Consider the following 13828-nt stretch of genomic DNA (forward strand, 5'->3'; position numbering starts at 1 on the left):
TGCCATTTCAGCACGAAAGATTTCATAGGAACGTTCTACTTTCCTAACGGGGGAAATACGGGACAAGGGTGGTCCCATATGGGAGAAACCAATTTAGCCCAATATACGGGATGTCCCGGCAAATACAGGACAGTTGGCAACTCTATGTTCGAGTTCAACAGTGCGTGACAGGGAATGAGGAAAGGTGCAGCTGACTCATATCGTTTCCTCACGGCCCGGTAGCACATGCTTTGCGGCCCGGTGGTTGGAGACCACTGTTCTAGGCAGCCAGGCATATGAAGCTGAGTGATACGGTTTATTGGATGTGATTTATTGGAGGTGATGTGCAGATTTGATTGTTCTAAATAGTTCAAGACCTCTTCTTCCTACTTATCAAGGCCCTGTCCTTCAATTTTATAAGACCATAAGACATAGGAGCAGAATTAGGCCTTTTGGCCCATTCAGTCATGGCTGATCCTTTTCTTCCCTCCTCAACCCCATTCCCCAGCTTTCTCTCAGTAACCTTTGATGCCACGTCCAATCAAGAACCTATCAATTTCTGTCTTAAATACACCCAACGACCTGGCCTCCACAGCTGCCTGTGGTAACAAATTCCACAAATTCACCACCTTCTGGCTAAAGAAATTTCTCCACATCTCTGTTTTAAGTGGATGCTGCTCTATCCTGAGGCTGTGCCCTCTTGTCCTAGACTCCCCCACCATGGGACACATCCTTTGCACATCTACTATATCTAGGCCTTTCAATATTCGAAAGGGTTCAATGAGATCCCCACCTTCATGTTCTAAATTCCAGTGAGTACAGACCCAGAGCCATCAAGCCATCATATGATAACCCTTTCATTCCCAGAATCATCCTTGTGAACCTCCTCTGGACCCTCTCCAATGCTAGCACATCTTTTCTAAGATGAGGAGCCCAAAACTGTTCAAAATACTCAAGGTGAGGCCTCGCCAGTGCCTTATAAAGCCTCAGCATCACATCCCTGCTGTTGTATTCTAGACCTCTTGAAATTAATGCTAACATTGCATTTGCCTTCCTCACCACCGACTCAATGTGCAAGTTAACCTTTAGGCTGTTCTACACAAGGACTCCCAAGTCCCTCTGCACCTCAGATTTTTGGATTTTCTCCCTATTTAGAAAATAGTCTGCACATTTATTTCTACTACTGAAGTGCAAGACCATGCATTTTCCAACATTGTATTTCATTTACCACTTTCTTGCCCATTCTTCTAATCTGTCTAACTCCTTCTGCCGCCTACCTGTTTCCTCAACACTACCTATCCCTCCACCAATCTTTGTATCATCTGCAAACTTGGCAACAAAGCCATCTATTCCATCATCTAAAACACTGATATGCAGCATAAAAAGAAGCGATCCCAACACTGATCCCTGCAGAACACCACTAGTCACTGGCATCAAACCAGACAAGAATCCTTTTATTCCCACTCACTACCTCCTATCAATCAGCCAATGGTCTAACCATGCGAGAAACTTTCCTCTAACAGCATGGGCTCTTATCTTGGTAAGCAGCCTCATGTGTGGCACCTTGTCAAAGGCCTTCTGAAAGTCCAAATGTACAACATTCACTGCATTCCCTTTATCTATCCTACTTGTAATCTCCTCAAGGAATTCCAACAAGTTTGTCAGGCAAGATTTTCCCTTATGGAAACCATGCTGACTTTGTCCTATCTTGTCCTGTGTCACCAAGTACTCCATAACCTCATCCTTAACAATTGACTCCAACATCTTCCCAACCACTGAGTTCAGGCTAACTGTTCTATAATTTCCTTTCTGCTGCCTTTCTCCTTTCTTAAAAAGTGGAGTGACATTTGCAATTTTCCCATCCTCTGGCACCATTTCAGAGTCCAATGATTTTTGAAAGATGATTGCTAATGCCTCCACAATCTCTAACACTACCTCTTCCAGCTTTTTGAGCACCTTCTCCCTTGTAATAGTAACTGCACTCACTGCTGGTGTCTTCCACTGTGAAAACTGTTGCAAAATACGCATTTAGTTCATCTGCCATCTCCTTGTCCCTTGTTATTATTTGTCTGGCCTCATTTTTGAGTGGTTCTATATTCACTCTCGTCTCTCTTTTATTGTTTACATGTTTGAAAAAGGCTTTACTATCCACTTTGATATTGTTTGCTAACTTGCTTTCATATTTCATCTTTTAGTTGCTCTCTGTAGGTTTTTAAAAGCTTCCCAATCCCCTTTGTTCCCAATAATTTTTGCTTTGTAGTATGCCCTCTCTGTTTTTACATCAGATTTGACTTCCCTTGTCAACCACGATTGTACTATTTTGCCATTTGAGTATTTCTTCATTTTTGGAATACACCTGTCCTGCACCTTCCTCAGTTTTCTCAGAAACTCATGCTGTTGCTGCTCTGCTGACATCCCTGCCAGCAGCTCCTTCCAATCTACTTTGGCCAACTCCTCTCTCATACCGCTGTAATTTCCTTTACTCCACTGAAGTACTGCTACATCAGACTTTACTTTCTCCTCATCAAATTTCAAGTTGAACTCAATCATATTGTGATCACTGGCTCCTAAGGGCTCTTTTACCTTAAGCTCCCTAATCCCCTTCGGTTCATTACATAACACCAACCCAGTATAGCTGATCCCCTAGTAGGCTCAACAACAGACTGCTCTAAAAAGCCATCTCATAGGCATTCAACAAATGCACTCTCCTGAGACCCATTACCAACCAGATTTTATATATTTATTTAGAGGTGCAGAGCAGTAATAACCTAACAAGCCTGCACAGCCCAGTTACACCCATGTAACCAATTAACCTACTAACCTGTACGTTTTGAAATGTGGGAGAAACCGGAGCACTGAGAGGAAACTCGTGTGGTCACAGAGAGAACGTACAAGCTCTTATGGACATCAGTGGGACTTAAAACCCAGTCACTGTTGCATTACGCTAACTACTATGCCACTATGATGCCCCCTTGTAAAAAAGAGAGTTGTTCTCATTAGTGTGAACCAACCAAATAGTTTTCTGGTATGTAAGCAATCGGATGCGGACTCCTCTGCATCGATGAGACCCAGCAGAGATTGGGAGACCACTTTGTCGAGCCCCTGTGCTCTGTCCAAAGCAGGCTAGATTTCCCAGTGGCTAACCATTTTAATTCCACTTCCCATTCCCACTTTGACATGTCAGTCTGTGACCTCCTCTACCTCCACGATGAGACCACTCTCAGATAGTAGGAGCAACCCCGTCTGAGTAGCCTTCAATCCAACAGCATGAACGTTGATTTCACAAACTTCCAATAATTTCTCACCCCCTCCGGCTTCTCCCTTTTCCCATTTCTCCATTCTGGCTCCCATCCTACCTCTTCTCTTCTCACCTGCCTGTCACCTCCCTCTGGTGACCCTCCTCCTTCCCTTTCTTCCATGGTCCACTCTCCTCCCCATCAGATTCCTTCTTCAGCACTTTACCTCTTCTGCCAGCTTCTCACCATTCCTCCTCCCCCACCCACCCACCCACCTTCCTGCTCATCTGTCACCTGCCAGCTTGTGCTCCTTCCCTTCCCCTTGCCTTCTTATTGTGGCTTCTTGCCCCTTCCTTTCCAGCCTGAAACATTCCTCTCCATAGATGCTGCCTGACCTGCTGTGTTCCTCCAGCATTCTGTGTGGGTTACTCTGGATTTCCAGCATCTGCAGAATCTCTTGTGTTTTTCTGAAACTAAAACGAGATGTCCAAACATGCAACGTTGACGCTGTCTGTTTGTTATGCTTTACTTTCAGGCCTGTTTCCTCGGTTTTGAGCTGGCCATGAAGTTTCTGGACTGGCTGGCACCCGATATGTGAAAGGGGGCAAGAATTGTTGGAAGTTGTGAAGCAGGACTGGAGAGGTGTAACCAATCTTCAACAAGCTGAACTAGGAATAGCATTCTATCATCTGATACTTCCCAAATCAAAATTTTATAAATTTTCTCAAGGAATGTACTTTATATATAAAACTCATACATTTGCCTTAACAATGTTCAGCAGGTGACTGGGTTCCACGTAAACCCTTGGCATCTAGCTGTATTTGAGCCATAACTTCCAAACAACATGATACACATACGGGGGCTAGTATGATCTATCAGGCAGGTGAAAAAGTAGTTCTTGGTTACAATTTCATTGCCCAAGACTTTATTTGCACTGATACCTATTGCCATTATTCAGCCTTCTCCAGAAAAACATAAACCTGTTTTAGCAAACACTATGAAAAATGCACACTATAAGGGAAAGGTTGTCCATTGCCAATCATGAACTAAATAATATTGAATATGATTTTAGCAGTATGTTGACCAGGGTTTCCTTCAACACGATCACCCTTGAATGTACTGTGGATTTTAGACTTCTCGGAGAACTTACAGATTTACACTCTGAGGAATGTTTCACAGCTACACTGTTGGGTTTGAGAAGAGAGATGTGCTTCATCTTACTAAGTGAGCATTACCCCCGGCTCCTGTACTACCGTTTCAGTTCAAAATAAATTTATTATCGAGGTACATGTATGTCACCAGGTACAACTCTGAGGTAATTTTTTTGTGGACATACTCAGTAAATCTATAGAATAATAACCACGATGAATCAATGAAAGACTGCCCACCTAGAGCTTAGAAATCTGCACTAAGTCGTCCTTCATCTGTCTGGAACTGAACTGATCAGCCCTCTGTCTCTCAGGAACAACACCATGGCCTGGCCTTAACAGGAGCCTGCATTTCTATCCTTTTGCAAACCCACACTTGTATATTTTTATTGATTTTTAACTGTACCTTGCATTAGGGTCAGTTCTGCTGTTTCTGTGTTCCAGATTCGGAGCAGCAAAGGTTTTAAATAGTACTGGGTTATTGCTAGAATTTCATGTTGATTAACTAAATTGTTTATTATTTATCACATGTACATGAAAGATAAACTTAGCAACCTGCGTAACCTTGGGTGTGCCAGGGTCAGCCCACAAGATTCTCCACATATTCCGCGCTAACATAGGATGCCCACAATACTTGACAGAACACAGCAAACTACAAAACAACAATAGAAGAACAAGCCCTGTTCCTCTCTCCCACCTGCCCGAACACACGGATTGTCCTCCAACCCCAGGCAGGCCTTCAATCTCCAGCCTTCAGCTTACGGGATTCGACTGCCAGACTATTGATCAACTTTAGGGCTTCAATCTTCGGTATGGACTCTGGCGCTAGTTGATGATGGGACCCTGAATTCTAGGCTTGAAGTCTGGGTGCACTGACTGACCAACCCTCACCTCCTGCCTTCGAGTGAGGAGCAGAAAACTGGACTGTGAATGTCCGTTGCATATCCACGCTGCTAGCCTTTGTGTGCGAAGTGGGAGCTTGGACTGTGGATTTCATGGTGACTAAACATAACTTCTGATGATTATTAATCTACATGAAGCTTAATCTGCTTTGGGTCTAGTTGGCAGTGTGGGTAATTGGAGTCCAGGCAGTGGACACTTTAGTGGGAAGATTGGTTAGGTTGACTCTGTGTCGAATAGCACTGAGCTGTTGCCTGTGGATCATGATAAGAAATTGCAATTCCAGTTTTGCCTCTGAGCAGTCGAGAAAGGAAGCCCTGTGTTTTTTTTTTCCAAACTGAGAAGCGTTGGCGTGTGGCTTCGACTTGCATGCTCATATGCCTGTGAATACGTGCCATAAGTGCCTGTTAACTACTGCCCAATGACACTGCCATTTAACACACACAAAATGCTGGAGGAACTCAGCAGGTCAGGCAGCATCTATGGAAATGAATAAACAGTCGACGTTTTGGGCCAAGACCTATCAGTCCTGTGAAGGGTCTCGGCCCAAAATGTCAACTGTTATTCTTTTCGGTAGATACTGCCTGACCTCCTGAATTCCTCAAGCATTTTGTGTGTGTTACTCTGGATTTCCAGCGCTTGCAGAATCTCTTGTGTTTGTAGGAGGAGATTGAGAAGGATATTACAACAGGAAAAGGAGGGTGGGTTAAGACAGAAACTATCCAGTGTCAACACAAAATGCCTTCCATGGCAGTGCTGAACATGTAGGCTTTTCAAAACCCCAGTGCTGTTTCACCTTCCACAGGTGAATCAGCACTGAAGTACTGAACCTTTTCACCAAGTGGTTCTTTGCTGAGCTGATGCACATTGGTCTGTTTGGCCAGGTGATGGTGAAGACAGAGAAGCACGAGCAAGCCTGAGAGATATACTGTAGCATCTCCTGAACAGCAAAGCATGACCAGAGATCACGGATCTCATTGCCTATGGACAATGCTCCTTTTACCAGCTGGGCCATCGATATGGCTTGCTGACCCTTGAGAAGGTCCTAATTGCCTCTGAATGAAGCATGGGGACCAGAGGGCTAGTCGTCATCATAATTATGTGCCACATCGTATAACGTGGGCAATCATGGTCAATGACCATAGTTGTTCTGGGCAAACTTTTCTGCAGAAGTGGTTTGCCATTGCCGCCTTCTGGGCAGTGTCTTTTACAAGAAGGTGAGCCCAGCCATTATCAATACAATTCAGAGGTTGTCTGCCTGGCCTCAATGGCCGCATAACCAGGACTTGGGATATGCACCAGCTGCTGGTATGACCATCCACCACCCGCTCCTGTGGCTTCACGTGACCCTGATCGGGGGTGATGGGGGAGCTAAGCAGGTGCTACACCTTGACCAAGGGTGACCTGCAGGCTAGCGGAGGGAAGGCACACCTTACACCTCCTTTAGTGGAGACGTATCTCCACCCTGTCATCCAGGAGGGCTAGTGGGAGGGCATTGAGTTAAGTATGGACAGAGCTTGAATCAGTGAAGTTGTAGACACTGTTACCCTTTAGAATTTGCTGTCTCTGGGTTTGCTTGTGATACTTCCTAGTTCCAAAGTCACAATATACTGAATTAAATTGTAATTTAATAAAAATGTAGCACTTTTTTGAGAAGCACAGACTGTGAAGCATTTGGGTATTTGCTGCCTGCTCCGAGATTTAATTTTCTGTATTCAAATGCATTAAGTAATTTGAGTCTGATACTTGAATGTAATTTTCATTGAATGACTTCAGAACTATTTTAATGTTTTAATATGTGCCTTTGTTTTAAATATTGGTCATAATTTGTGATTATATCGGAAGCTGTGTGGTTGCTTTACGTAGTGGAAAATTAATTATATTTTGTGAATGGCTCTTGAATGACCAAATGATTATTCAGCACAAATCTGGGTGATCAGTTTAACAGAAGCTCAGAATATAACCACTAGATGACGGGAGCAAAGGAGAAATAAAGTCCTGATGAAGGGTCTTGGCCCGAAACATCTGCTTATTCCTCTCCATAGATGCTGCCTGACCTGCTGAGTACTTCCACTATTTTGTCTGTATTGCTCTGGATTTCCAGCATCTGCAGAATTGTTTGTGTTTCGGAGAAATAAAATAAGTCACTTGGTTTAACAGTTATTTACGGCCACCTTCCAAACTGCAGTGAATTCCTGGGGCTATTTCCAATTTGTTCTGGAGCTGATGTTTTCCTCTTCTATAGGGAAATTCAGATCTGGTTTCCATTAACTTCAATGACCTTGGGAAGGTTCCTTCTAGTGTCTGTTTGCATGTCTATTTGAAAGAAAATTCATGTTTTATGCCATTAACAAAGCAATATCAGAATCGGAATCAGGTTTATTATCACTGACATGTTATGAAATTTGCTTTGCGGCAGCAGTTCATAGACATGCAAACAGACACTAGAAGGAACCTTCCCAAGGTCATTGAAGTTAATGGAAACCAGATCTGAATTTCCCTATAGAAGAGGAAAACATCAGCTCCAGAACAAATTGGAAATACCGTAAAAATTAGTCTAAGAAATCTATCTATAAAGAAATTGGTGCAAAAATAGAGCAAAGAAGTGTGTTAATGTTCGTGGGGCCATGGTCCAATCAGATGGCTGTGGGGAAGGAGCTGTTCCTAAAATGTTGAATGGGGGTCTTCAGGCTCCAGTAACTCCTACCTGATGGTAGTTATGAGAAGATAGCACGTCCTGAGCGGTGAAGGTCTTGAATGATGGATGCTGCTTTCGTGAGGCATCACTTATTGTAGGTTTCCTCAGTGTGGGGAGTCTGATGTCCATGATGGAACCCTTTGGTCTAAGGTTCCCTTTATCCAAGGGCGAAAGATAGATTCTGAGGCCCTCCTCAAAATCAGTGACTTACTCATCTGTCCTATTATTACAAAGCCAGCAACTGTACACAGTTTGGCAGTGAGTTGCATGGCTTTCCCTGTTAGACACAGAACCAAGTCTCACTTTTGTCCTCCCAGCATCCTTTAATCTGAACACAAACACAAGAGATGCTGGAAATCCAGAGTGACACACACAGTATGCTGGAGGAACTCAGCAAGTCAGGCAGCACCTATGGAGCCGAATGAACAGTCGATGTTTCGGGACAGGACTTGTTGAAGAGTCTCGGCCTGAAATGTTGACTAGTTATTCCCTCCATAGATGCTGTCTGACTTGCTGAGTTCTCTGGATGTTGCGTGAGTTGTTCTTTAACCTGTGTCGAACCACCTGTCGGTGAACAGTGAGAGTGGCCATGAGCAGAGCCACATAGACATTAAAAACACATACTACAGTGGTCTGAATACTGGCCTTTCACCCCTGTTTCCTGGATTCCACTTTAATTCCGAACATCAGAATCGGTGACCAGGGTGTTTATGAAAAAAGTTCAGGTGTGTGCTTACAGTCTTGAGCTTAAAAGCACAATTTTGTCCCTTTACAAATTCAGATTGGCTTGCTAACCCTGGACCCAAGCCAGTGGGCATTGCACAAGTGCTGCTTTTTAACAAAAAGAACATGCTAAAGGCTTCAGATAAATGTGTCTGGCCTCTCAGATAAATGCACAACCTTTCAAGCACAGGTCCCCAAACAATTCTATTTCTTTTATTCATAGAACCAAAACAGATTAGGTATTGAAATAATTTCTTTTACTCGACCGCCTGTGTGTTTCCTGCATTATAAAAGTACAGCACATACTTTGGGATATCTTACAATTGCAAAAGGTTCTTTTTAGGTGCTGTTTACTTTAACTGATATCAGTGATAGATTTATTTGGGTGGTGGCGTGATTTGCCTGATGCGTATAGCATTTAGTTACTCGATAACGGAATCAGTGTGAGAGTTGTGCTAATGCCCTATGTGACATCAAGTTGTCAAGGCTTCCCTGGAGTTACCTCTCAAAGTTAGGCCAGTACAGGTCCACAGTATTATTTTGTACAGAAACAAATTATCTCATTGATTACTGAATTAATATGCCTCTGTAGTTTAATTAAGACCTTAATAAATCTGATTTCATTCTATCTGCTGTGTGTGTTTTGTATTACTATTGCAAAGTTTCATGAGGAGTGATATGACTGAAGTTCATGGAACATTACAGCAAAGTACAAGCCCCTCAGCCCACAATGTTATGCCAATCTTTTAACCTACATCTACGATTGATCTAACCCTCCCCTGCTGCATAGCCGTCCATGCAGCACATCACACAAACCAATCTTCCGTCCGTGGACTCACTTTACACTGCACGCTGTCCGAGCAGTGCTGCCAGGATAATCAAGGACACGACCCACCCAGCCAACAGACTTTTCATCCCTCTTCCCTCCGGGAGAAGGTTCAGGAGCTTGAAGACTTGTACGGCCAGATTTGGGAACAGCTTCTTTCCAACTGTGATAAGACTGCTGAATGGATCTGGGCCGTACCCTCCAAATATCCGGACCTGCCTCTCGGGTTTTTTTTGCACTACCTTACTTCCCATTTTTCTATTTTCTATTTATGATGTATAATTTAAATTTTTAATATTTACTAATTTAAACTGTTTTTAATATTTAATATTTGTAATCCAGGGTGTGTGAAGCGCAGAATCAAATATCACTGTGATGATTGTACATTCTAGTACCAATTGATGACAATAAAGTATAAAGTATATAAAGTAGTTTTCTAACATCCATGTGCCTATCTAAGAGTCTCTTAATTTCTCTGAATGTACCTGCCTTTACCACCACCCCAGCAAGGTGTTCAATGCACCCACCACTCTCTGTAAAATAAAACCTGCCTTTGACATCCCCCTTCACCTATTCTTTTGTACAATCACCATAAAATGATGCCTCCTTCATATTAGCCATTTAGGCCTGGGAAAAGTCTCTGACTGTCCACTCGATCTATGGCTCTTATGATCTTGTACACCTCTATTGAGTATCCTCTCATCCTTGTTTGCTCCAAAGAGGAAATCCCTAGCTCGCTCAACCTATCCTATAAGACGTGGTCTCCAATCCTGGCAACCTGGACGATCCATCTTTGCACTTCACTCTCAGATTCAGATTTATTTATCACCTGTACATTGAAACATACAGTGAAATGCATCATTTGCATGAACAACCAGCCCACCCAAAGATGTAGCCCGCAAGTGTCACCAGACATTCCAGTGCCACCGTAGAGTGCCCACCAAGTTCAGCAGAACAACAACAGCAAAAGAAGCCCCTTTCTTCCCTCCCACCCACCCAGTCGCACTCACAGACAGTCCTCCAACCCCTGGTCAGACTGCTCCAGTGGGCTCACTGACTCGCAGAGATTGACCCTCTGACTTCATGAAGGCGCAGGTTCACAGACTTGCAACTTCAGCCATTGGGCCTCAATACCTGGACTTTCAATCAACTTTCATTCTTTGATCTTCGATCTTTGATCTCAGTACTGCATGCAACATATTGATATCAGCTGCCAATTTTGGAAGAAATCCGAGCTTCCACAGACCAGAATACCCTTCCTGGATTTAATACTGAGTTGACTTTACTGAGAGATCAGTCTCATTGCAATTACTGGCTAATTCCAGATCCCAGCATCTCGAATGTTGACAAATGTGCTCCAGTCCTTTGAGGATGTGGCAGGAGGAGCTGATTACTCTTTGATCTGGGTAGATAATTAAATTTAATTAGTAATTATAAACAGTCATGTTTATGTGCTTCTGGAAATTTACAGAAGGGCCTTCATTTTGTTATATCTGTAAATATGTAATTGGAACTGGTATAAATGAGGAAGGTGAAATTCTATTCCATGTGCCACAACAGGCACCTTGTGGAAGTTCTCAGGCTGTTAATCTCTCCTTCAAGAAATCATGAGTTGTATTGACTGGGATAATAGTTTGTCAAGTACCTTCACTCTGTCTGCCACAAAAGTCAGGATCACTTGGTGGCTATCCATTTCCCCAATTGGACTTCCCAATCTGACATGTCAGTCCATAGCCCATCCTTTGCTACCATGATGAGGCCAAAATCAAGTTCGGGGAGCAACATCTCATATTCTGTCTGGGTAGCCTCCAGTGACATGAACATCGATTTCTTCAACTATTGTTAATTTCTCCCTCCTCCTCCTCTCTTTTTCCATTCCCTATTCTAGTTACCCTCTCCCCTTCTCACTTGCCAATCACCCACCCTCTGGTTCCCCTCCTCCTCCCCTTTCTCCCATCATCCACTATCTTCTCCTAACAGATTACTTCTTCTCCAGCCCTTTACCTTTTCTATCAGCTCCCAGCTTCTCACATCATTCACCCCCTCCCTTATGCACCTTCCCCCTCACCTGGTTCACCTTTTACCTGCCAGCTTTTACAGCTCCTCACTCTCCCCACGTTCTTATTCTGGCTTCTGCTCCTGATGAGGGGACTCAGCCTGAAAGATCGACTGTTTATTCCCATCCATAGATGCTGTCTGAATTGCTAGGTTCCATTTTGTGCGTGTTAATCCAGGTCCCCTCCAGTTTACGAACACCTGGCTGGTGTACAGCCCATAGATACGAGCAAGTGTTTGGGGGACTGGTGCTATGAATTTGCCAACTGCCGCAAGTTTGCAGGCATCTTCTTCCACATGGGAGCACTGCTTATGGTCACATACCTGACATGAACTTTTTAGGTTATGAACAATTCACAAGAGCAAGACAGGATTCACCTTAGATACTTCTCTGCTCATCCCCATCACCTCTTTATACTGGATGTCTCCCCTCTCTGCTCTCAGCTCCAATGCAGGGTTTCAAACCAAAATATTGGCAGTTCTTTTCCCCCTGCAGATGCTTCTCGACCTGCTGAGTTCCTTCAACAGATTGTCCATTGTTCCAGATTACAGCCTCTGCAGTCTCTTGTGTCTCCACCGGGAATGGAACTCTGCCATAAACCAGGAAGGATCTGTACTTGGATTCTTCAGGTTCTATTTAATCCTTCCCTGGCTACCACGTACTGGTCTTAGTTGTCTTTGAGAGGCTTGTTAGGTCATTTCAGAGGACCTTGCCTGCTTTCAGTTGTTCGTCCAATTCTTTGTCTCACTCCTGTGAGGGGATCCAGGAGTTTCCCTATTAACTGTTTGAAGAGAGACAGAGAGAGAGTTATTTACCACCGATATGTTGCTTTTGAAAAGAGAGAGAGAGATACGAAGATTGTCGGTTGGACTGTCACTTTAAGGCATTGGAAGTAACTTTGGATTTCTACTGAGTTGGGTTTGGAGACAGCACCGAGCAGCTCGAAAGTTGCTATGGTGACCGACAGGACATTATTGATGTTACTTTCAAGGACTTGTTGCCTGCTTGCATTTCTTTGCAGACAAAGGAAGGAGAGACTCTTTGAATGACAGGTGATGCTCAGCACAGTGAAATAAGTGGGAGGTCAGATGATACAGATCTCAGACACATGATCTGGACACTGAATGAGCATTGTTGTGCCCGCAGAGAAAGTGGATTTTGGAGGATCGATCAGGCGGATCACTCCAAATTGCTATTCCAGCGGTGAAGAAGGGGTTGACTGGTGGGGAGTTGTCTATGTGTCCACCCTTGCCGGGGTGATAGCTCCACCACAGGAAAACCGGTCCCCCTGGTTAAAGTCACAGTCGGTGACTTGTGAAGGATTTCGGAGGACGACGAGAAGATCGACGGCATCAGCTCACCTGAAGAGTCATCTCTCTCTCTCTCTCTCTCTCTCTCTCACTCACTCTCTCTCTCACTCTCTCTCTCTCTCCATCACTACTCAACTAAATACCACGAACTGAACTGAACTGAACTTTACTCAACGTCGTAAGACTGTATCTTTTTACCCCTAGACTTAAGGAAGCTTGGTTTTCATACATATATTTCCATACTTACTGATTTACGTACTTATATATATAATCATCGCTAACCCGTGTGATTTATTTACATTGATATTACTGTATTGCGTAGTTACTAATAAATATTAGTAGTTTGTAGCAATACGAGACTCCGAAGTGGTTTCTATTTCTGCTGGTTTCTTTATCCCCGTCACGGGGTACGTGACACTCCCACTCTGACCTCTGTATCTTGAGTTTCCAACAGAGGTCCAACAAAACTGGATGTACATTTGAGGCAGAGCCCCTGCTTAGCCAGATAACATCTTGGGTGGCTCGACATTGAATTTAGCAGTTCGAAAAAAGTTGTCCCAGCTTGTGTTCCAGTCTTGTGTTTCATATTTCCAATGTCCAGTACTATTCCAATTTCAGGTTTTATTCATTTGTAACCTACACCCAAATTGTTATTCACTATCTTGGCCAATCTTATTCAATCCCTCCTGGTCACTGACCTATTATAGCCCACTTTCTTTTTCATCTTCCCTTCCCCCCCCAACTTTCTCTGCAACTGCGAGTTAAAACAGGGTTCTATTCTCCCCACTTTATTCTGACTTCTTCCTTTCCAGTCCTGATGAAGGGTCTCGGCACGAAACATTAACTGTTTAGTCGCCTCTAGATGCTGCCTGACTCGCTGAGTTCCTCCAGCGTTTTATGTGTGTTGTTTCATCACAATTCTATTTATTTATTTAATGAGGTACAGCACAGA

General features: G+C 43.6%; 1 protein-coding gene across 2 annotated transcripts in view; it reads left to right on the forward strand.

The window, feature by feature from the left end:
• prkar2aa (protein kinase, cAMP-dependent, regulatory, type II, alpha A) overlaps positions 1 to 13828 on the forward strand; it is a 373389-nt gene that overhangs the window by 36464 nt on the left and 323097 nt on the right. The window contains exon 9 of one of the 2 annotated variants that reach the window (XM_063068219.1): positions 3751 to 7739. The exons of the other annotated variant lie outside the window; for it this stretch is intronic. Within the exon in view, the coding sequence (XP_062924289.1) occupies positions 3751 to 3813 (63 nt within the window). The 3' untranslated portion in view covers positions 3814 to 7739. Of the gene's footprint in view, positions 1 to 3750; positions 7740 to 13828 lie in introns of those variants that run through there. 2 annotated transcript variants of the gene reach the window in all.

Source organism: Mobula hypostoma, chromosome 15, assembly GCF_963921235.1.
Source record: "Mobula hypostoma chromosome 15, sMobHyp1.1, whole genome shotgun sequence".
Taxonomy (NCBI): Eukaryota; Metazoa; Chordata; class Chondrichthyes; order Myliobatiformes; family Myliobatidae; genus Mobula; species Mobula hypostoma.